This window comes from Alosa pseudoharengus, unplaced genomic scaffold (genome assembly GCF_046254945.1).
Source record: "Alosa pseudoharengus isolate Yale_2024_CS ecotype anadromous, Long Island Sound unplaced genomic scaffold, YU_APseudo_1.1 YU_APseudo_1.1_scf_10, whole genome shotgun sequence".
Classification (NCBI taxonomy): Eukaryota; Metazoa; Chordata; class Actinopteri; order Clupeiformes; family Clupeidae; genus Alosa; species Alosa pseudoharengus.
Window position 1 is genome coordinate 12,380,816 of NW_027468565.1, and position 22,557 is coordinate 12,403,372.

The following is a 22,557-nucleotide window of genomic DNA, read 5'->3' on the forward strand; positions in this document are numbered from 1 at the left end:
GGAGGAAGTGATGTCTGTTTTCAGCATAGGAATGTGTAATCAGTGTGTTTAACTTCTTAACTATCAAAAAGAATTTCAAATTTTTGCCTGAAATTGCACTGTGCCTATTTACAAGGGCATTGTTCCCACCTCTTCTGGGGCCTACCATCAAATGTTGGACCTCTATAGAAAGCTGAGAATGAAATGCTGAAATAAATGTGTGATGTATCACAAAGAGTTACAGAGGCTAGAATATAGTTTTTTCTTTCTGACGGATTACAAGCATCTCTGAACTGACCACATTTCAGCCCTCTAGGTCTCTTGATATCCCTTAGAAACACAACTGAGCCCTAGCACCAGGGGGATATTCCATCAACCTCGCTAATGAAGGCGGCGCTTAACAGAAATAGCCTGGCTGGAACTAGCGTAGACTTTCACTTGGGGCTAAAGCCGTTCCATTAACTCAAGTTAGCGGCATCTTGGTCTCATTTATTCAAGCGAGGTTAAAGTCAGCTTCATCTCTGCTCGTGCACGAGGTAGAACAGTACACCAAAACAGTAGATTGACGAAAAGAGGATATCTGTCGTAAAATTAAGACAATACTAGACGATTTCTGTTCGATCTGGCAAGCGCCATCTACAGGATTTTCATCGAAAGTCATCAAATTTAACATCGAGAGAAAAAAATAGATTGCCTACAGAAATGGGAGAATAATGAAAGCATACATTTAAAACAACAATCTTAGTGGTTTTGAAATCAATTGCAAGTTTGATTGGCTTCACTCTTCAACACATAGGTCTACAGTCTATGCTTGAACAAAACGAGTGCATGAATAAATAGTATAAACTCAAAAACAACTTATGATATGCATATAGATATTCAAAACTATCTATAGCCTAGCTTACGTTCTTAGATTAAAAGAGTTCATTCACTCCAAATTATTGTCTAGGTGTAGGTGGTCATAAAATAAATTAGTATCAACATAATAGGCTATTGTCTCCCATAAGTCCCAAAGTGTTTTGAAATAAAATTATCTGAAATGCAATGGCTTTCAATTAAATTTATGCCTAATATTTAATCTGTGTAGCACACAGTTGATTTGACATTCATGAACAATCGTCGACACATGAAGCAGTTTTAATTATTAGCTGCCTAGGCTACAGAATAATTATCCTTTGGCTTGCATCAGATATAATAGGCTATAGCCCGCTGGCAAAGCTGTCACTGAACAGCCTACCAAATATGCATGACCCTTTATCAGCAGTAGACATATGTCTTTCATCAAAGATTATAACTAAAAATGCCATTATCAAGGTGATAAACAATGTAGCCTTAATACTTCGTATGGGAAGCGAACCTGCGAACACGCAAGAATGTAAATCCTATCCTATGCCGTCTCGCTGCACATTGCACCACCACCGAACGTAAATGACGCAGAGTAGAACGATTCCTAGAACCACACGCATGTGAAGTTAAAACATTTTTAATCGTATAATCTTCATACATTCTTTGGAGCTAGTAAATGTGTAAATCCATGCTTGGTGCACTGTCGGAAAAAAACATTTAAATATAGGCCTACTTCTATTTTTGAAGTAGTATGCTACAGGTGACGAGAGCACAGGTTGACGGAACCATCTTTTTGGACTCGTTTTCCGACTGATTGTTTTTTTTTTGCAACACAGCTTAATTTAGCTTGAAAGTTAACCTGCTACGGAGCAGGTTAGTTCTGTGGCATAAATTCCCATGGTTACCAAGCTGGGATTCACGTTAACCTCATTAATGGAACGGAATTCTCACTAAAATTAGCGAGACTTATCGAAATAAGCCAGGTTTGGCCTTTAGCGAGGTTGATGGAATACCCCCCAGGTTAGTTCTGTGGCATAAATCCCCATGGTTACCAAGCTGGGATTCACGTTAACCTCATTAATGGAACGGAATTCTCACTAAAATTAGCGAGACTTATCGAAATAAGCCAGGTTTGGCCTTTAGCGAGGTTGATGGAATACCCCCCAGGTCTTGTGAAGTTGTGTGCAAAAGTAGATCAATATAGAATGAAAATATGAGTGCTTTAGACTATTATTTGCCAAGGTATGCCCATGCGTTTTGTAAAATGCCTATGGATACTCCCCATTGGACTTTTTGTTATCCAAAATGCATACTGACAATCAAATGCTTAGGCTACTGCACATGAACCCCTTTGTGTAGAAGCATAATCCTGGTCTCAAATGAAAGGTAACACTTTGAGGTTTCATGCTTGATTATACTTCAGGGGTTCTGATATGGAATGACTACACTAAATATGGAATGATTACAAAAATGTCTCTATTTTTGCATTTACTTTGTTGGTTCAATGAGTGTGTATAAGATAGACTATACATCTGTACAACTAATATTGGATAACACAACATGAAGATTCAATTTCTATGGATTCTTGTGAATATTTCAGTACCCAATATGTTGCATCTACTTATTGTGCTGCAGCCACACTGCAGCCAGAAGTCAGGGTAGCCCCAAAAGCGGAAGGGGGGGAGGGGGGCATTTTGGATCAAATTTAATTGAGACATAATAAGATTAATCTGAGAATGTAAAGCACTATACAGATTGTACATGAAAAAAGTTGTCATTTTTGGATTCCCAAGAGTCAAAGCTTTGAAATGGTGTATAACAATACTATGCTACATAGCAATATGGTGCATACAATTGATTTAGAATGTTGGGGGGATGTGGGGGAGCGGGGTAACCGTCCCGCCGGCGGGACACTGAAAGTTATGTGGTTTTAATTACTTTTACATTTAAAAATGACTAAATTAAAGAGCAATTATGCCACGCATATTCATCTACCACATATGGTGTGTATCCTGCTGTTTTACTCCCTATTGTGCTATTCCATTGCAAAATGTATTTAAGATAGCTTTTTGTGCTATAATTCTACAACAATTAAATGAGGCGATGCTTGCATTGCAAAACAAAGGTGTTCCACTCTTTAAAACTTGTATTGCGCCGTGTGGCTTGCATGATGGTTTTATTGCGCCTTTAATGGCCTTGCAGACTGCTCTCTAGACGTATAGTTGAGCACATGGATTGTTTACAGTCCCAAGTGGCCGTCCCATATCTGCACCAGTGAGCAGAAGCACTTAACGCCTGCTCCCTCAGTGACAAACTCAGCTGTCACAACTGAATCACGAGTCACTTCCATCGCACTTTATACACGCACATTTGAGTCTATTGCCTCGTTTGGTCTGTTTTGGGCATTTATCTTATTCAAATGGCAGCCTTGCAATTTTGTGAGTGGTGTAAAAACCATTTGAGTTAGCGGTGATGGAAGACCTGTGAGGGGAAAATCCAGCATGTTCATCCTTTTTCTCTGTATTTGTCTTTGTCTGCAGCCCTGGAATACCACAACCTCAACACCTCCGTGGCCACGAGAGAATACTGGGTAATCACAGGTAAAACAGCAAGCTACTGCGATGCTTTGTTAGAACAGCTTATAGCCAGCTTCAGCGATTCGGTAATGGGTTATGTAATGAATGGGCCCCTCGGCCGTTCCAGTATATTTTTGAAAGCTGTAAACTCTTTGAGAGCTTCTCTTCTTCCTCCCCTTCCTCAAGTATTGATACATTATTCAGTGCAGCCTGACATCTGCTTCTGAGAGATCACATCAGATCAGAGTGCGGGTGCGAGAGAGTGTGGTCTCTCTCTCTCCCTCTCTTTGGAGCCTGCTGCAAGGCTCCTCGCTTCGCCCCTCTATATCACTGTCAGGGGAAGAGACGGAGGAACAAGCTGCTGCCAAGGTCATCGCCGCCCGTAATGGCTGCTTCTGGGGGCTTGGAAATCACAGACAGATAATCAGAGTTTGGTTTCGACTTTTTCCATTTACTCTCCCTCTGTATTTTTTTTTTCTCTCCTTGTTTTTCTGGCAACTCTCTCCCTCCCTCCCTCTCTTTTTTTTCTCTCTCTCTCTTTCTCTCTCTCTCTCTCTGTCTCTCTCTTTCCTCCCTCCCCGGCCCCCCGGCCCTGCCTCTGCAGTAATTCAGGACGTGGACAGCTCCACTCTGGAGGCGAGCTATCAGAGCTTTGCCAGTTTAATGGAGCAGCGCCTGGCCGAGCTCTTCCTGGTGGCCAGCCGTCACGGCCTGCGCTTCAGGAGAGCAGCCACCGTCGAAGGGTACACTGTCCAGGTACTGTGAGGTTACAAGCCCTTCCATATATCACACGTTGAAAAGAGACGGACTCTCCATTTTATGAAAGGAAAATCGTAATATACTATAGCCTACAGCAAATGCCTGAGGATTAGTCTGTCAGCCTACTCTGTATTTAGTTTTTGTAAGCAGGGTAAATGTGCTGAAAAAACGGATGAGTTAAATTAGTTCAAATTAAAAATAGCTAAACAATTTGTTACAGATGTCCTGCATTTTTTGACAACAGTTTAAAGGACAATTTTAATTAAATTCCTTTTTGTAGATGGTTAACATACGGCGGCTCCCTGGCCCAAAGAATCCCGCCGAGATGACCTACTACGTCCAGCTGGATGGTGTGCCAATCACTGGCACCTCTACAGCCAAGACCTTGAACACGGTGGACTCACAGACCATGGCGCTCACCCTGGGCTACTTCGTCCAGCTGCAGGCAGACCGTACGCACCCCCCCGCCCATCAGACGCACACACACACACACACATGCACATGCACATACACACACACACACACACACACACACACACACACACACACACACACACACACACACACACACACACACTCACACAAATCACCCTTTTATTGCTTTAGCCTGATTTGTCAGCCTGGCTCACGCTGTCGTCAACGGCCTCTGTGCAAGAGGAGCTCAGCCATTCCCTCCCTCCCTTCTTCTCCTCCCTCCCTCGCTCCCTCACTCCCTCACTCACAAACAGCTGTAGGGAGTGTGGACTCTCCGTGCCTCATCCCCAGAATGTAGAGCAAACAGCGCCCAGGTTTACACACAGCCTCAGTGGGGGGCTTCTACGGCGGTTGGACCAACATGGAGAGAAAGCTCAGGCCTTGTCGACTTAACCATAGGCAGCAAGGCCCTAATCCCTCAGATAAAGTGAACACAAATGCTGGACTTCTGGCCCATAATGAGCTATCCAAAGTGAAGGAGTGAGACAGTGAGGCAGAGGAGGAGAGAGAGTGAGGAGAGAGAGAGATGGAGAGAGAGAGAAAGAAAGTTAGATAGACAGAGAGAGAGAGAGAAAGAGATGGAGAGAGAAACAGAGAGAGAGAATGAAGGAAAGATGCATATGAAAAGAGAGCAAAAGAGTCAGACAGATCAAGATGGCTTGTGACCATGAACCTGAATTACAGCTCTCAGAGCCCTAAAAGCTTTGCCGCTTTAGTATTATGGGGCTGGCGGAGATCTCCAATAATCCACTAAATGAGTGTCTGTTTGATGTGGCTCCATGTGGCGTGTGTGTGGGCTGTAATGTTCGCTCGTGTCGTCTGCCTCCGACAGCCGTGGTGAAAAGCCTGCCGAGCAACCTGTGGATCATGGCGGTGTTGACGCCCGTCTCCCTGGTGATGGTCCTTATCGTCATGGCGGTGGCCCTCGTGTGCCGCAGGAACCGGTCCGTCTTCAAGACCAGCGCCTTCCGGGGCTTCCACCCACGTACCAAGGTGTGCATCTTCATTTGTTGTGGCATCTCTTCTCCTGAACATCCATGCATGATCATTTTTAACAAAGTTATGTGAGATTGGTGCCCTTTAATTGGAAGCCACAGCATAACATTCAAGCCATCCAGTCTCCTGTGTGTGTGTGTGTGTGTGTGTGTGTGTGTGTGTGTGTGTGTGTGTGTGTGTGTGTGTGTGTGTGTGTGTGTGTGTGTGTGTGTGTGTGTGTGTGTGTGTGTGTGGGTGTGTGTGTGAACTAAAAATGGCTCTTTACCTATTTCTCGTTCAGACATCATATCGGAGGGAGGGCAGTTATCACCACCAGGTATTGATCTCTGTGTCTCTGACTCAGTGCATGTGTCTGCAGTGCATGGAGCTACTGTAAAGTTTAGACATCAGTCGTCTGTTCACTGTGCCTGGGGGAAATCAGCCAGTTGGGGGGAAGGATGAAGAGGGGGAGGAGGAGGAGGAGAACGCGCACGCGCGGGGAGGGGGGGGGGCAGCTCGATCAATAGGGTGCTAGATACACCGTGCTCTTAATTCACAACCCAGAGCCATGAGCTCTACTCATTGTGCTTTTGGACCTATCTGTGTCAGTGTATCAGGGATACATTAGGATTGTTTTAGATGATTCGGTCTTTCAATAGCTGCAGAGCTGACGCATGTTCTCAGAAATGACTGTGAAAGACCAGTCAAGGGCAGATATTCTTGTAAAGTCAGCAAGACATTGTGGTTCAGATTTATGGTTGCTCTTGTCGTCGAAGTGCTCTTTTAGGTATGCAAAGTTCTCGGCATGAATATTCATTCGTGAATATTCATGAACAAGTATGTGAGCATACGTTGTGGGATTGTGTTAATTTGATATGAAATGTGAACTCTGTTGTTATTATAATAATTTTGATCCCCTTTGATCTCCGTCCCAGTCATCCCTTCAAGGGCCTTCTTTTACTTCTTTAACATAATGGATCAACCACACTTATCACCGTATTTTAGCCCACCATTTTATCTTGAATAGCTTTCAACTAAGCAGCTATATTTCAGGCAAAGCAGAATTGTAGAATACAGCACATGTCCTAAAGTAAGGTAAATATTAGTGGTTGGATTATGTATTTGCAGAGTATCAGCTTGTTGTTACACATCTGCATCGTTAGTATTGGTATATGTAAAATATAATGTTAATATAAAAATGTTATGTAAAAAGGTTATACAACAGACTAACCTGCATTGAGGGTGGATCTAATGAACTCCATATACCTACTAAACCTCATTCACATTAAGACCACAAAAGCTTCAAATCAATGTGTCCCGTCAGGTCAGCTGTGTTTGTGTGTGCTTTATTGATTGCTTTGTCAATTGGTTTGCTTGTCAGGTACCTCCTTTTGTTCTATTTGTGCTGTGATGAAATACACATTTATATTCCTCAAATCCTGTAGTGCTTCGGGGAGATACAGTCAGGGCCACTTCATTTGCCCTTCTCCCAGCAGACTCTGCTCAACCATCCTCCAATTACTCAAGTCAGATTCTGGTAATAATTGGGACCTAATATGGACCTTCCTGGAGCTCAAATTAACTGCCCACAATGACCTCACAGCTCCAGGTACAGCTTGTGATAGCCTACATTTTTAAATGGTGTTACGTAACCGAGTGTCTCCTCTGAGTTCTGACTTGGGTGGAGCACTGAACCTAGCACGGCTCTCTTTCTCTCGGTGAAGTCAAGGTCAGGCGATGGCAAGGCCACGCCCGGCTCTGCCGGCCAGAGCCGCTAATGGAGCACAATGGAGCGGGCCGTCGCGTCCCTGGCCTGGCCGTTACTCCATTCGGGCTAAATATAGGAGAACATTACTCTCACCGAGGTGAAGGAGTGGTGACCGTGTATTGATTCCTGCAGCCGATTGTGTCGTTTTGTTGTTTTTTTTTTTTTTACGCAGCACACAGCTAGGCTTCGCTTGAGTGGGCTTGACTGTTCGAGCACTCCAGCATGCAATGTGCATCTCCTCCCCTATTTACTTGTTGTTCAGTATAATCTATCATGCATTCACTAAATAGAATGAGAAAAAGAAGAGCAACAATGATCAAGATGCATGCTGTGTACACACAGCAGGAAATAAACTGCCCTGATCCATTATTTAACACTTTTGGTGCTAAATGTGAATGTGTGCCTCATATACGTTTCAGTGTGGAGTGTAACTATACTCTATATAGCGTGTGAAATGTGGAGTGCTTGAACAGACCAGAGGGGCATGAATAAGTCAGTGTAGAGACCCTTGACTGGCTGCTGCTGATGGATATGAAATGCACCCCCCCCACACACACACACACACACACTCCCCCACCCGCCACGCCATCATCAAGTTGCTCTCACTCCCTGTGTCCTGGGCTGACTCTTCCTCCGCCTGTGTATCGCAGCCAGTGCAGGGCTTCGATTACGCCAAGAAGCACATGGGCCGACCGGGCGAGGAGGCTCTGTCCGTCACCAAGGAGACGCTGGTGCTGTCCCTGCCCGTGCGGGACGCGCCCTTGGCTGCGCAGGACAGGGCGGGGCACCCGGACGCCGGCACGGCCTCCAAGAGACCGCAGTCCACTGAGATGCAGAGGAGGTGAGCAGCACAAACACACGCAGAATACCAAAGCAGCAGCAGTTGCTATCCGCCGGAGAAGCTTGCACTGTTCTTCGAATTAAAATAAGAAAAAAAAAAGCAGCACATTTGCCCACCTACACAGATCGCTCTCATATCTAGAGATAAACCATTCAAAAGCTTAGTACATTCAGCACCCGAAGCATTATTTATATATTTCTTTTCTCCAAAGTGTGTATCCGCACACACATGCTCATTAACAATAACTCAGATGCACACACACACACACACAGATTTGAAGGCTTCCTCATTGCCATGTAACTAAATTATTTCCTTCACGCTCTGCAGCATAAATAAAACCTCCCAAGGTCTTTTTTTCTTCTAGTTCTTCCTCCTCTTTCTCTTTGAATTCGAAATGCGTTAAAATGCAAATCACGCTCGGAGGGAAATTTTTCAAGCAATAAACTGCGCCCGGCTCTCTCTCAGTGGTCCCTGGCATCAGGGAAGGAGAGTCAGAGACAGAAACAACCCAAAACGGAAGAGAGAGAGAAAGAGAGAGAGAGAGAGAGAGAGAAGTGCCGGTAGCGCCCAGCAGCTCAAGGTCAATCAAAGCTCCGCTGCGACACATCCTCGGCCCGTCCTCATGTCATATTGATATCGCCGGGGCACGTTGCTGGCCCGATGACAGTCTGCCGCGGTGATCAGTGATCCCTGAAGTTATTGCAGCAGCCACTGCTGGAGTCGGAGCGTGTCTCGCTCACAGTCACTCGCGCTGCTCACTCGGGGAGCGCTGCTGTGATCACCAGGAATACAAATGCAGGCACCGCGGCTGATACTGCCACCACTGCTGCTACTGCCACTGCCTGCCAATGCCAGCGCTCGTCTTTGCTGCCGTGTCATGCTCAGGAGCAGAACTATTAAACCAAAGGAGTGTAATTGTTTCAGAAGATCAACAGTGGTAAATGGCTTTGAGAGCAGCCAGTGAAAAATGAGCAACGAAAGGAACACAAATATGCGCATGCAGACAGTCACTAATGCATATGTGCATGCACATACACATTCATAAACGCAAGCACAGACATGCAAACATAAACACTACCACACAAACACATGTGCCCACACACACACTCACACACACACAAACAAACACACGCGCACACAAAGAGGGAAAAACAAAGCAAGCGGCTTGGCGTGGCGAGAGTATCTGAGGTTGCCAGCAGCGTCCAAGTCATGTATGATTCAGGGCGCCCGCGGGCCTCACAGAGGATGTGGAGCTGTGCCCTCCTGTCTGCCCGGGTTAGGCTTTAAGATACAGCCCAGGGGCTCCACAGTCATGCCAATGCCTCAGATAGGAGAGCCAAAGCTGGAGTAGGAGCTAAAGAGGAGGAGGAGGGGGGGGGGGGTTGCAGGGGTTCATGTGTGCCCACCACCACCAATACTGGCAATTAACAAATGGTAATCTCTGATGTGGGGTGGAGGGTGGTCTCAAAGCGTAGGAGTATTTCTGCATTTGAAATCAGGCTGTTGTTTAAAACAGTAGCCTAGTTTTTTTTAGCATGCTGTGGTGGTAGGCAGACTATCTTCTGGTCTTATTTAAGGGGAGCAGAGGGCTGAAACCTGGGAGGTGTTTTGCATTGGCACTGCCACTTTGTCCCTGGGACAGTGCCAGTGGTGCCACTTTAGCATCTGCTCTCCTTGCTTGGGGCTACCTTGTTAGGTGTGTGTGTGAGAGGGGGGGGGGGGTGGCAGCTGCACCTGTGGAGGTGTTAGTGTCACGCGCCGTGCCATGCCGCTAGCCAGTTGGGGGGGGGGTGCATTTCTGCAGGCGTCTATTAACCCCAACAATCTGCATGATAACCAAAAGCAAGGGGAAAAAATGAACGAAGAGACAAGCTTTTTCACCACTGTATCTGTTGCCATGGTTACCCACTGCAGGTTGCCAAGCGAGGACGGCTCTGTCTCCAGCAACGAGTCGGGGAAGCTGAACACAGGCAGGAGCTCGTCGGCAAGGAGAGCTGCAGCATCAAAGGGCAGCAAGGTGGACGCGCACACAAGGACCGGTGAGGAAAGGCTGACCAAACTTTCCCGGTGGCAGTGCACACTAGCCATCACTCTTTCAAACTCAGCCCAGCCATTAATGAATAAACATGCTCTCAATGTATATGCACTGAGTTCTCTTTCATAACACAAGTGCACTGACTCAGGCGAAAACACCCATCTCCTATTCTCACACTATATCTCACACACCTCAGCTCAGGTGAGACAGGTTTCATGAAGAATACACCTGCCTGTCTGCTCTCTCAGGTGATGTAAGAGCAGGAGAAGGGTCTCTTGTTTCTTGTTGATGCAGGTTGCCAGGTGTGAAGCGAGAGACGTTTGTTCTCACCTGCAGCCCTGAAGCAACACTTGGCCTGCCCTGGCTGTGAGCTTTGGTAAAAATAGGAAACGAAAATTCTCAGCAAGCAACGCAGTCCATCAGCGTGTGTGTATGTGCGTTTATCATACAGTACACACAAATAAACACACATACACACATGCACACACACTACCACACAAACACACACTCATAGACACACACACACACACACACACACAGACAGAGGAAGCTGCAAAGCTACATTTATCATTTAAGGCCTATCTGAGAGTTCTATTCACCTGAAGGGATTACTGTAATTAAATATTGATTTGACAGTACAGTGTGAGAGTCTTTAAGGGAGTAAAGTTTGCCTGGTACTCTTTGGGCCCTCTGAGCTGTAATGCGGGTCTTCACACTGAGGACTCACCCCCCCCCCTCTCTCTCTCTCTCAACCTCTCCCCCCCCCTCTCTCCCTCTCTCTCTTTCTTTGAGGATACAGATACACTCTTTCCCTCTCTCTCCCCCTCTCTATCTTTCTCTGGCTCCCTCTATCTCTCTCTCCCTTTCTTTCTCTGCATCTCTCCCTCTCCTCTCTCTCTCTCTGTCTCTCTTTCTTTCTCTCTTTGACTGAGAATATTCTCTCTCTCTGACGGACAGTGCTCTCTCGTCCACAGAGCACTACGACTCCCTGACCGGCTCACTCCGACTCATCTCCATCAAACCCATGGCCGCCCCGCCCACCTACTCCTATCCGGTCTCATCCAATCACAGCCAAGACTCAGTCGTGCTCAACGGCGAGGTGAGTCTAAAGTGCTCCTCTATCACCATGGAGACTAAGATGGCCTCATCGAAAAGTGCATTCAAAAAAGGAAGTAGCTGAGAAGAAAAAAAAAGTTGGTTTATTTATACCTGACCAGAAAGCCAAAACAGTAGCAGCAGTAGCAAGCAGTATCAACTCTGCCTGTCTCAGATGCCTCAGAGATACAAACTCTGCAAGAAAGGAAAGAAAACCTCACTGTTACAGACAGATAAAAACAGCCTCTGCAACATAGTTTTCCTGTATGGTGACTGTATTTGTGCGTGCAGAGATTTTTTGGAGAAGAAAGCAATGGAGGCAGGATCACTGGTGGATAGAAAAGCCAGGGGAAAGGGATTAGGAAACATCTATTTTACATTTCCTTTTTCCTTTTTTGTGCGCAGCACTTTGATGTGTGCTGTTGTCATCAAAGCTCCCTCTCTGATAGTCAAGCGCCAGCTGCTTCTGTCTGTAGCCCAGTATCCCCAGGTCCTAGGCACAAGATGCACTCACACACACACACACATATATGCACACACACACAGACTGACACAAACACACACACACACACACACACACACACACACGTACACACACACACACACACACACACACGTACACACACAAACAGGCACTACCATCACACTCTCCCACCCACACACAAAAAGATGTTGTTGTACTTCAGCCCAGTCTGACACCTAATTGCCTCCTTCTGCTCCGGTTCGTCAGGCGAATATGGGCCTGAAGCAGAAGTCGGACATCGAGCACTACCGCAACAAGCTGCGGCTCAAAGCCAAGCGGAAAGGCTACAGCGAGGCCGGCGTCAGCACCAGCAGCAGCAGCGGGGGCAGTGGCCACGCCTACAACCACCGCGACAGAGACCGGGACCGGCTGAGACGAGACAACGGGCCCCTGGACCTGGAGGACGCGCTGGGCCCCGCTGCAGACGAACGGAACCCGTCCACCTACATGAAATACCGCCGGAGGTGCGTGCCAAGGGGGAAGGACGGGCGGCCAAAGCACTGTCAGATTCCCTTCTTTGGAGGGAGGAAGATTGGCTGCTGTGCTTTATCTGTCAAGGCCTGAAACTGATTCAAGAAATAATAGTCCCCAGTGGTGTTTCGTGTCAGAGTCTACAACTGAAAAGCTAGAAAGGCAGAGCCCTTAAGTCTAGACAGTGTGTGTGTGTTTGTGTAGGTGTTTGTGTGTGTGTGTGTGTGTGTGTGTGTGTGTGTGTGTGTGTGTGTGTGTGTGTGTGTGTGTGTGCGAAACAAAAACATTGGAGGATCTTCCAATCCTCAGTGAGCTATAAATGGTGCTTCTGACAAGGTGATGAAGGCCAATTTTGTGTTCATTTGAAAATAGCTCTGCTGAATGTGGGCCATTCTCTCCAGCCCACTCCAGCTCTATTTATTCTATACAAAAGATGTGTCCGTGGTGCTATATTTACTCTCCTAAGAAATGTTCAATGTAATGTGCAGTAGCAGCTGTTGATAGATAGATAGATAGATAGATAGATAGATAGATAGATAGATAGATAGATAGATACTTTATTGATCCCCCAAGGGAAAATTCAAGTTGTGAGGTGAAAGCTGGGGTGACATAAAATGACAAGAATGATGGTTTTGAAAGTGTCAATAACACATGATGTTTGCGTGAACATATGTCGCTCATAATATTACTGCATGCGGATATCTCTCCAGTGACTCCCACACCAGGGATCCGTCCTACTGGAGCAGGCAGTCTCTGAACAGCGTAAGTCCAGTGGAGACGGAGATGGACCTGCTGGTGATGAGAGAGAGGTCCAGGAGGGGCATCCGCAACAGTGGCTATGACGTGAGTGCCTCTTTTCTCTCCCAGATGACAGATTTACTGCTCTCTCCCTGCTGGACATAGTACTGCAGTTATGCAGTTAGACAGACAGATAACAGGAGAAAATGTTCTCAGACTCAAATTCTTCTTCACTGATTCTTCAATTCACAGTAGAACAGAAGTTTCCTGTGAGTTTGCTTTACACAACTCTTTCTTGTCATATTCTATGCTTGCAGTGTAGATTATGGTGAGAGAGATAATGTAATATAATGCAACATATAGTGCAACATACAGTATGTCAATGAAAGTATATATTTATGGAAGACATTGTCAATGCTGTTGCCTTGAGATAGCGAAACCCACATGTAGACATTGTAGCAAAACACAACGGTACTACAGATATGGACATATCCATGACCAATGTAGTTGTCAGTGCCAGTTAACACATTAGCAATAGGACTCTGTTGCGTTATTGTCAGTATATTTCTCCTGTTCACACAAAAGCCATCTCTTAAAACCATTTTGTGCCAGTGGTAACCATAGCAGCAATAGTGATTGTCATGTTGTTTAGACTCTTGTGACCCACAGTTGTAACAAATAGCACCGACTCGTTCTGCATTACGGAGAAATCAGAACGGTGGTGTTGTGGCCCTGTCCCTGTGACGGTGGCCTCGTTACCCTGCGGCGCTGCAGGGCGCTGTGATCAGAGTGCCCGAGCTGGTAGCCAGAGATAGGGCTCACTAAAGCTCTCGCTCTAATCGCCCGGCGAGCTTCGGCAAGCTCTGTGGCTGAAATGAAGCAGATTACCTACAGCCCCCTACTTTGAAATCCTCGCTCAGAACAGAGTGGCGCGGCCTCACTCAAAGTACTCGTCTCCTCTCCCCCCTCTCTCTCTCTCTCCACTCTCGCTCCGATCTCACTCCCCTCTTCCCTCTCTTCTCTCCCCTCTCTCGCTCCCTCTCCCCTCTAAGCTCACTGCAGCACCTCGCTGCATCACAATGAATAGGAATGTAATTACGACCTTTTCAGACATTTAGATTGGAAACTCGATACAGTTTAGCAGTCCCAAATGTGCTGAGCTTTTAGACGGCAAACTGGCTACACGTGAGGTGTGTGTATATGTTTGTGTGTGCGTGTGGGTTTCCACCCCTGCCGGGTGTGTGTGCGTGTATGTGTGTATGTGCGTGAGTGTGTGTGTGTACTTGAATGTATAATTAAATATATACATATAATTGATGTGACATATAAATAAATAAGTATGCTCATGCATGCATGCGTGTTAGCGTCTGAGAGTCCTTGTGCTGCGGCTGCTGTCTGCATTTAGCCATGTTGGGCCTCAAGAGGTGGATGCACGCACTGGTGTGTATGACTGTGTGTGCTGATATGTGTGTGTCAGGGTGAGCCCGAGCCCTTCGAGGAGACCGATGTGGACCGGCTGATGAGCTCGCTGGGCTTTGGCGGCGGAGTGGTCGGAGGCGTTGGGGCTGTGAGCGTGGGCGTGGGTGGGAAGGGCCACTCGGATTCCTCCACGCTGAGCTCGCAGCCCTCCATCGACGAGGTGCGGCAGCAGATGCACCTGCTCCTGGACAGCGCCTTCGGCCTGGCGCCCGCCGAACCCTCGGCCGTGGTGGCCTCCTCCTCCGCTGCCGCCGTCGGCGTGACCGCCAACGGGCACCCCCATCACCACCACCACCACCACCACCACGGCCAGCACAGCTCCTACGCCGCCCACCACACCAGCCCTTACGCGGATGGAGTGACCAGCGCCCCGGGGACCATGAACCACCCGGCTGCCGTCCTGCAGAGAGGCTCATCCTTTGAACCGGACATGCACCAATGTAGCCTGCCCAAACCAGTGAGAATCTTTACTGTGACGTTTTATCCATTTTACTATAGGGGTTCAGTGTGCAGAAATGATGTGATGCCAGATTTAGCAGTGAGCTAATTCACAGCTACGGTCACTGTCTTGTCACCACCCTCTGGGAATGGATGAACTCCGTCTGACCTGTCATTGGTGTTATTTGTACTATGTGCATGGGATTCATTTGAAATCATTCTATTGTAAACGTATACTGTATATGAACCAGTATTGCCTTCCAACTGTCTAAAGCAGTGTGGAGTACACATATAGCCTCTGGGGAGTTTTGGAGCTGCGCTTTCCATCTCTCTGGCGGTCAGACTGAGCACCATGTTGTTTGTGTTTTTCTGTATGGTCTGTTTGTCGGGAATCGGCGGAGCAGGGCTTCAGGTTCACCCAGCTTCCTGACATGGGTTTGGGCTCGCCACCCCCTCTAATCCCCGCCAGGCCTGGGCCCCCTCCTGGAACCTCCCTGAGGCGGTATGGCTCTCTTTCTCCTTCTCCCTCTCTCTCTGTCTCTCTCTCTCTCTCTCTCTCTCTCTCTCTCTCTCTCTCTCTCTCTGTCTCTGTCTCCCTCTCTTGCACACTCCATTGGAAAAACCACACACTAAATTCCCACTCTCTTATGTCCTCCCACATTAGAGATATGCATGTCTGCATTATATATTAATTGCCTCCATGCTATTCTTAAAGCTGCAAAGCTGGGGTGATGTTTTTTAACCCAGCCATGGTGCAACACAACAGTGTCGATAATGCTGGCAGCGTCTAGGTGTTATTCTCCCGCTGCAGCTCTGCAGTCAGGACCCAGCTGGGTAGCAGTGTGTGTGTGTGTGTGTGTGCGTGTGTTTGTGTGCGTGTGTGCGTGTGCGCACATGTGTGTACCATGTCTGCCATCTAGTGGTGGCAGTGGTGACTGACGTCTCTGCCTCCTGTGGTCTGTCTCTCCTCCCTGCTGCAGCTCCACTCCCGACGTCAGCCTGAAGCCCAGAGTGTCTGAGGCGTCGGACCTGCCGAGTCAGCACAACGGAGCCCCCTACCTGCCACTGAACAGAGCACCCTTCCCTGCTGTCACTGTGGACCAGTCCTTGACAAGCTACTCAGGTCACACCAATAGTATGAGTGCCTTTCATTGTGTATATGATGATAATAAAATAATAATGTTAATAACATAATAATAATAATTAGAATTATTATAATTCAAATGAAGCTGACATACCCTAGCTGAAATATTGAAGTTACACACTGATGGCAACCCGTAATGCTAAATAAAAATGTATGTATGATATCTTGTGTTTAGACACTAAAATAACGCCCTGTGTGTTTTAAAAACTGAGCAGGAAACCCAATGACAGCAGTCTACGCCATATCTGCCAACCGGCCCGGATACTCTGACTACTTTGTTGTCCCTCCGTCGTCCTCTTACCGAAGCCCCTCCTGGATGTCCTACCCCCCAGAGCCCGAGGATCTCCCTCACCAGTGGAACGACACCGTAAAGGTGCGTCTCCCTCGCTCCCTCTCTCCCTTGGTCACTGTCTGTCGCTGTCCATTTTCATCACTCCATCTCTTTTCTTCTTTTCTTTCATGTGAGGAGAGCACATATTTTCCCTCTAGCCTCCCTTATTTAGTATGCCTACTCCCTTTATGACCTTTCAGAGATGCTTCTCCCCCATCATGTTCAATCTGTTCAGCCACCGTGCACTCCTTTGCTTTCCCTAAACATGAGATGATGCAGACTGGATCTCTCTGCAGTAGGTCCATTCCAGCGTTAGGCTTCTTTCTTCACTCGCCTTGAAGCACCTTCAAAGCCTATGTCTGTTTACGTCTGCTGATCTGAGACAGTCTCTAAATCCTCTCTTCTATTCTCAGAACCAGTGTCACTTGGAGACCATCTGCTGAAGCGTGCCGGTCGCTAGCACAGAGAGGATATAACAAGACACCTGGGTGGGTGATAACCTTACTTTAATGAGTGTATTAGCATAGCCTTCCTCTCCAGCGTGTCATGTGTTTGAGGTTTGTTTATTAGCTGCTCTAAGATAGCACTCTGCATCCGTCTGCTAAACTTAAAGTCCTTTGAGGAGAGAGGTTGTGAAATGTAGTCTGTCTAATTTGATCTCAAGAGTAAGATAATGTTATGCTGTCTGCTGTCTCATTGCACCTATCGAAAGTTTCAGTAAATATGCTTTAACAAAGTCTTATAACTAATTAGTTTCTGCTGTCTCATTTCATCTGTGTTCGTCTGTGTATTTCCTGTAAGCTGGGCTTGCTACCAAAAAGCGATAAAGTTTAATTCAGGAGTAAAGTAGTTGAACTTTCTTTCAATCAGAACAAATAAAAAGCCACCAGAACTTCAGTTTCTTTCTGTGGACCAGCTCAACTGTCAATCATTCATTGCAATATATTGGTAACTGTGATATTCTGTTTCCTTTTACAGTACACTACAAGGCCTCACTCCATCTGCGGAGCCCCAGAACAGTTTTACTGCTCTCTCTCGTTCTCTCTCTCTCTCAATCTCTCTCTCCCTCTGTCTCTCTCTTTCCCTCTCTCTCTGGCCTGGTTTGGTCCGCTCCCCTGTGGGGCCCTAGCGCTCCTCTCTGCCCTCGGCGCCTCACCTGCCCTGCCCAGCAGAGCCTTGTAGAACACACAGACGAAGCCATGTCCCAGCCTCTGCCTGGGCAACCCGTTGCGGCTGCTCACGCAGGCCAAACTGTGTTTTCTTTTATTCTTTATTTGCTTTTTCTCCCTTTTTTAATTTTCTGCTTTCTTGATTATTTGAATCTTTGAATAATTGATAAAAAACAAGTGTATTTTTTCCAGTGATTTATTTTTTACTTTTGTCCTTTAACCTTCTTAGTTTCTAAGTGTTGGGTATCAGTGTACTTTATTGTGTTATTTGCTCTCATGCATTGCAATTTCTTCATGCAAAGGTAAATATTACAGGCTTACTGCAGGTGATACTTTTGTGCACTGAATTTGGAACAAGAAAAAGAAACTGAGTGTCTGAGTAATAAGGTTCCTTGATCTGAAGAGAATGTTGCTAACATGCTAATAACATCCTCATAAACTCTCTCAGCCGCTTGTGATGTTAACGTCTCCATTTTGTCTTCTGCTGAAGAAACATGCTATTGTCTCGTTTTGTTTCATAAACTGCGCCAGTGGGATTGTGCCCTGCACCATTGTGATTTGGCTGTCTTTCAGACCTCTGTTCATGTTTAACAAGAATTGGGGGTAGGGGTGTGTGTATGGAGTGTTGAGGTGTTTTCTTTTCAGACGAGGGCTGATATTAACTAATGTGCTTTTCTGTACTCCTGCTCATTCGCCACAGGCGGGTGAAGCTTTTGTTTTCAACGTTCTGCCTTATATCTCAAAGGTACCAAAATGTAGATTACTAATTTCAGAGCCTATGGGATAGTGTTTTAGAAAAACAACCCTCTGAGACTGAACTTAAATCTTACCGTATACCAGCAATATAAGATATCACGTTTCAAAGTCGTAATGATTAAAACTTGAATTTATTGCATAGCTTTTACGACGACCCATGCAAATGTTAAATAGATAATTTGTGTTAAGAATAAATGGGAAATTTAATGCCAACCAGAGGGCCTAATAAGTCAGTATACAGACCAGTTCCAGTGTTATGTGCAATGAGGAAAGTGCTTTCCATAAAGGTGAATACTGTGTTACAAAGTCTGCTTTTTTGGGCATGTGTTCTTTCAAGAACGAATGGTTTTTTGGATGCATGCTCTCTGAGAATGTTTCATGCCATGGCTCTGTATGCAAGATAGCTTTGGATGTGGAATCCACATTCCCATCTTTCTAGAGAGAAATGGAGATCCAGAGCTAGTGTTGTTAGTGTTACTACTCTCCCATGGGAGGTTGACTTCTCGTTTCGAAATGCCAGTATTCAAGATGAGAGCGTTTCCCCTCCACATAGGTGTTTTTTTGTTTGTTTATAAAGGGAATCATTGCCAGAAGCATTCTGCTCAGTGTCTTGGAATCTATTCCTGTGATCATCAATCTGTGATAGATTGAGTCTAAACTGGAAATTCTTCTTCATCTTATATGTTGTACTGTACTGTATATGGGATGTTTAGAAAAACAAATCTAGGTTATCTCTTTTGTAACTGGGTAGAGATGAGGCGGTGGTGCTTCGATGGTCACTATTGCTACTCAGTTTTATACTGTAAAATACTTTTCCTTTTTCCTTTCTGGGATATTTTTGTATTAATTAATTGGATAATTCGCTGACCCCCTTTCTTTGGAACAGGTAGCATTTCAACAGCGTTTGTTGCCTATTTGCAGTACAGTCATCTTACAAGAGTATTATTTCAAAGTGTAAAAAACGGAAGTAGACCTTAGTGTGAACTTATGTGGGGAAAAAGAAATATGCTATGTATGTATTTCCACGACTCGTATATACTAAGATGTCAACCTTGATTTCCACACATTCATCTTTTAACAATCCCTTTTGCCAGATGTATATTTTCACCTAACAAATCTTGTTAAATTAACAGATGTGAAAACGTTGCTATTTACAAATCAACACAGATTTCTGTGTTGTCTCTATGTTTCAATATCATCTGTGATGCTATTATCTCTCTCTCTCTCTCTCTCTCTCTCTCCCTCTCTCCCCTCTCTACTGTATCTATCTTTCACTTGTTCATTTTAACATGTAAATTAAAAAAAAATACAATAATTTTACAAACAGTTACAGTCAGTTCCATTTGTGTTTTGAGACTCATTTTGTTTGGTTGAGTTACACATCAATGGAAATAAAACAAATATTACAGAAAGTATAATAAATTTGATCATTTAAAAATAATAATAAAAATGCTGAAAACATTTTTTCATGTGATGTGTTTCTTTATCAGATGACATAGGCAAGATTGCATGTCTCCAGTGTGCTATTTCCCTCAGATAGTGTCCACTGAGAAACAACTGCCCTCCAGCATCTACAAATGAACAATTACTAAAAAACTTTTAGGCGTGGTAGATTCGGAAGTCTCAGGGGTATGAGCTAATTATTTGTTTAGAGGAGAGAAATATTGCTTATTTCTGCCTGAGGGAAAATTTATTTTAAACCAATAATTCAGCATTGCACTACACTATCAAAGTGATAGGCAAATGGATTTTACTCTGTGATCCACAGTTAACTCTGTTAGAATATAGCTAATGAAAACATTTTGTAAGAGATTTTGTCTCTGATACCTGACAATGAGAAGGATTTCATCCATGGCCATTGGCCAAGTGAAAGCTTTATTACCTGCTCCCAATGAGCGTGTGCTTTACATGTAAGTTACTATACAGTAGCCACATGATGATGGCCTGACTTAAATCTCTATTTAAATGTGGAAACACTTTGCAGTCCCAATAGTCCATTGTAACACACGGAGATCTCTGACGAACACTGATTTTTTGCTGTTCCATTTTTGACAACAGCACACGGCCAGATGAGGTCAGTTAAATGGTGCACGCAAAATGAGTCCCTCAGCACCTTTTCCGGGCTGCCTGACTCCGTGCAAACCGTGAGCAGCTTCCATCTGTGTCTGTTTGACTTTCTGCCTGAAATCCTTTGCGAGCCACTCAACAACCATTTAACCCAGCCGTTAAATGGTTGAGTACAAATTTCAGTTGTAGTTGCCGATATGGCCCACTAGAGAGCAGCCTCTCATTAAGATGGTTCAGTCGTCTTCTGGGAGAGTGTGAGGTAATGATCGTTGATGGAACACTTTTACATGGTGCTCTGTATTTAAAGAGCATCTATTAATTCCATTCCCGCTGAACATAATCTATTTCTAAACTCCTTTTTTGTCTCCCAGCTGTTTTTTCTGTCATTCATTTCCCCCTCCACGTCTCCAAATCCTCTTCCCTCGACTCCATCTTCACTCCTCCTCAGAAACCCATCTCCTCCTTGGCTTTCTCTCCCGTCCCGAGGTGACCCGGGCCGGCCTTATCTGTCTCAGTGTCAGCCTGCGTTGGAGTGATGGAGTGACATGGCCGCAGGCTCTGTCACAGTGGCCCAAACAGGCCCAGCGTCAACCACACAGAGAGTGAGAAAAGCCTGTCACCATCCCCTCCCCCCTCTCTGGACGCAGCCCTGCTCCTCAGGAGGCCGTCAGCACAAGTGGCTGTGCCACCGCCTGCCATAACCACTCTGCTCTGGACTTCCTGTGGTGAGGGTTCAGGTGATGCTTTAAAGAGCATTATTTGGCCCCAGCTGTGGCGTAACTGGCTGGGGCACCTGCACCGTACGCCGGCGACCCGGGTTTGATTCCCGCCCCGTGGTCCTTTCCGGATCCCACCCCTGCTCTCTCTCCCTTTCGCTTCCTGTCACTCTCCACTGTCCTATCATAAGGCATAAATCCCAAAAATATATACTTTTAAAGAGCAATATTTATGAGAGAGCCTGGATTTGTACTCCCTGCTCCTCTGCAGTGTGTCTTGGGGATATGCCCACAGATTGATGGAAATTTGGTCTGTCTGTCAAGAAAGACTGTTCAGTCTATTTCTGTGAACGCGCCATCCAGAAATACCAGCAAATCTCTGAGAACCTTTGTTGTTCATAAAACAGAAATATGTAATGGGAAAAATGTATGTTTTGGTCAAACATTATTGATTTATAGACTCAAAACTAGAGTCCAGGTACAACTAAAGTTACTGTATATATAAGTGAATAACATGCTCACAGATCAATCAAAAAGACATCTCTGGAACAAAATCACCACATACCCCCACCTAACTTTTCGGCTGAGTCTGACCTCCATTGGCACATTGTGGTTGCTAATCTCCCGGCTTAGGCGCTGTTGTTGAGAGCTCCTGTCTGGCCATCAGACATATTGGCTTGGGCTAGAGAAGCATCCTCTCGGTGTGTAAATAAGGCCCTGGAGGGCCCTGAGACAGTGCTGGCTCAGCTCTCCAACCCCACTGGCTGCCTGGGAGGCCCGGAGTAATACACAGTGTTTAATCGTTTCCTACCGTAATTAATGAGCAATCACTGAGCGGGCAAACAAATGGGATTTACAAGATTGCAGCACTCAGCGAAAGATCAGGGTAACGCCCCAAAATGGTTTTCAGGATTTATGCCTCGAAACAGGTGGTGGAAGTAGCAGAATGAAAAAAGCTGCTTTACTTCAAGAAGTATGAGTCTAGTGCCACCATGATGTAATGTAGTGCTATTTGTGGCAAAGAGAGAGAGAGAGAGTTTGTAGGAGAGGGATATTGTTGGGCAAAACTCATAATCTAAGCAGGGAGACTTAACTAAAAATACAAAGTTTAGAAGGCATGTGTGAGTGTGTTTATGAAATAGGCAAGTGAAACATTTCCATGACCTTGGAATAATTGCTCATATGATGGTTGAAATACAAGATAAGAATAGAAACGTATTTATCAGCAACTTGTTCATTCTGTTAAATATTGAATTATATCTCAGCCCTCTGGGGATCCAGTGTTTGGATTTGTTTAAAAATGTGTGTTTCTTTTTCTGTTTTTGCTTTCCAAAGATATGGGTGGGCGGTTGTGAGGACAAGCAAGCATTATATCGA

General features: G+C 45.6%; 1 protein-coding gene across 1 annotated transcript in view; it reads left to right on the forward strand.

Moving 5' to 3' along the window:
* kiaa1549la (KIAA1549-like a) overlaps window positions 1–18,769 on the forward strand; it is a 33,732-nt gene extending 14,963 nt beyond the window's left edge. The window contains exons 8-23 of the mRNA XM_076300326.1: window positions 3,366–3,425; window positions 4,006–4,157; window positions 4,441–4,612; window positions 5,467–5,627; window positions 5,911–5,946; window positions 8,028–8,218; window positions 10,133–10,291; window positions 11,211–11,352; window positions 12,079–12,308; window positions 13,053–13,185; window positions 14,558–15,016; window positions 15,402–15,497; window positions 15,970–16,120; window positions 16,357–16,514; window positions 16,886–16,960; window positions 17,451–18,769. Of these exons, the coding sequence (XP_076156441.1) occupies window positions 3,366–3,425; window positions 4,006–4,157; window positions 4,441–4,612; window positions 5,467–5,627; window positions 5,911–5,946; window positions 8,028–8,218; window positions 10,133–10,291; window positions 11,211–11,352; window positions 12,079–12,308; window positions 13,053–13,185; window positions 14,558–15,016; window positions 15,402–15,497; window positions 15,970–16,120; window positions 16,357–16,514; window positions 16,886–16,915 (2,330 nt within the window). The 3' untranslated portion in view covers window positions 16,916–16,960; window positions 17,451–18,769. The remainder of the gene's footprint in view (window positions 1–3,365; window positions 3,426–4,005; window positions 4,158–4,440; window positions 4,613–5,466; window positions 5,628–5,910; window positions 5,947–8,027; window positions 8,219–10,132; window positions 10,292–11,210; window positions 11,353–12,078; window positions 12,309–13,052; window positions 13,186–14,557; window positions 15,017–15,401; window positions 15,498–15,969; window positions 16,121–16,356; window positions 16,515–16,885; window positions 16,961–17,450) is intronic.
* Window positions 18,770–22,557: the final 3,788 nt, after the last annotated feature.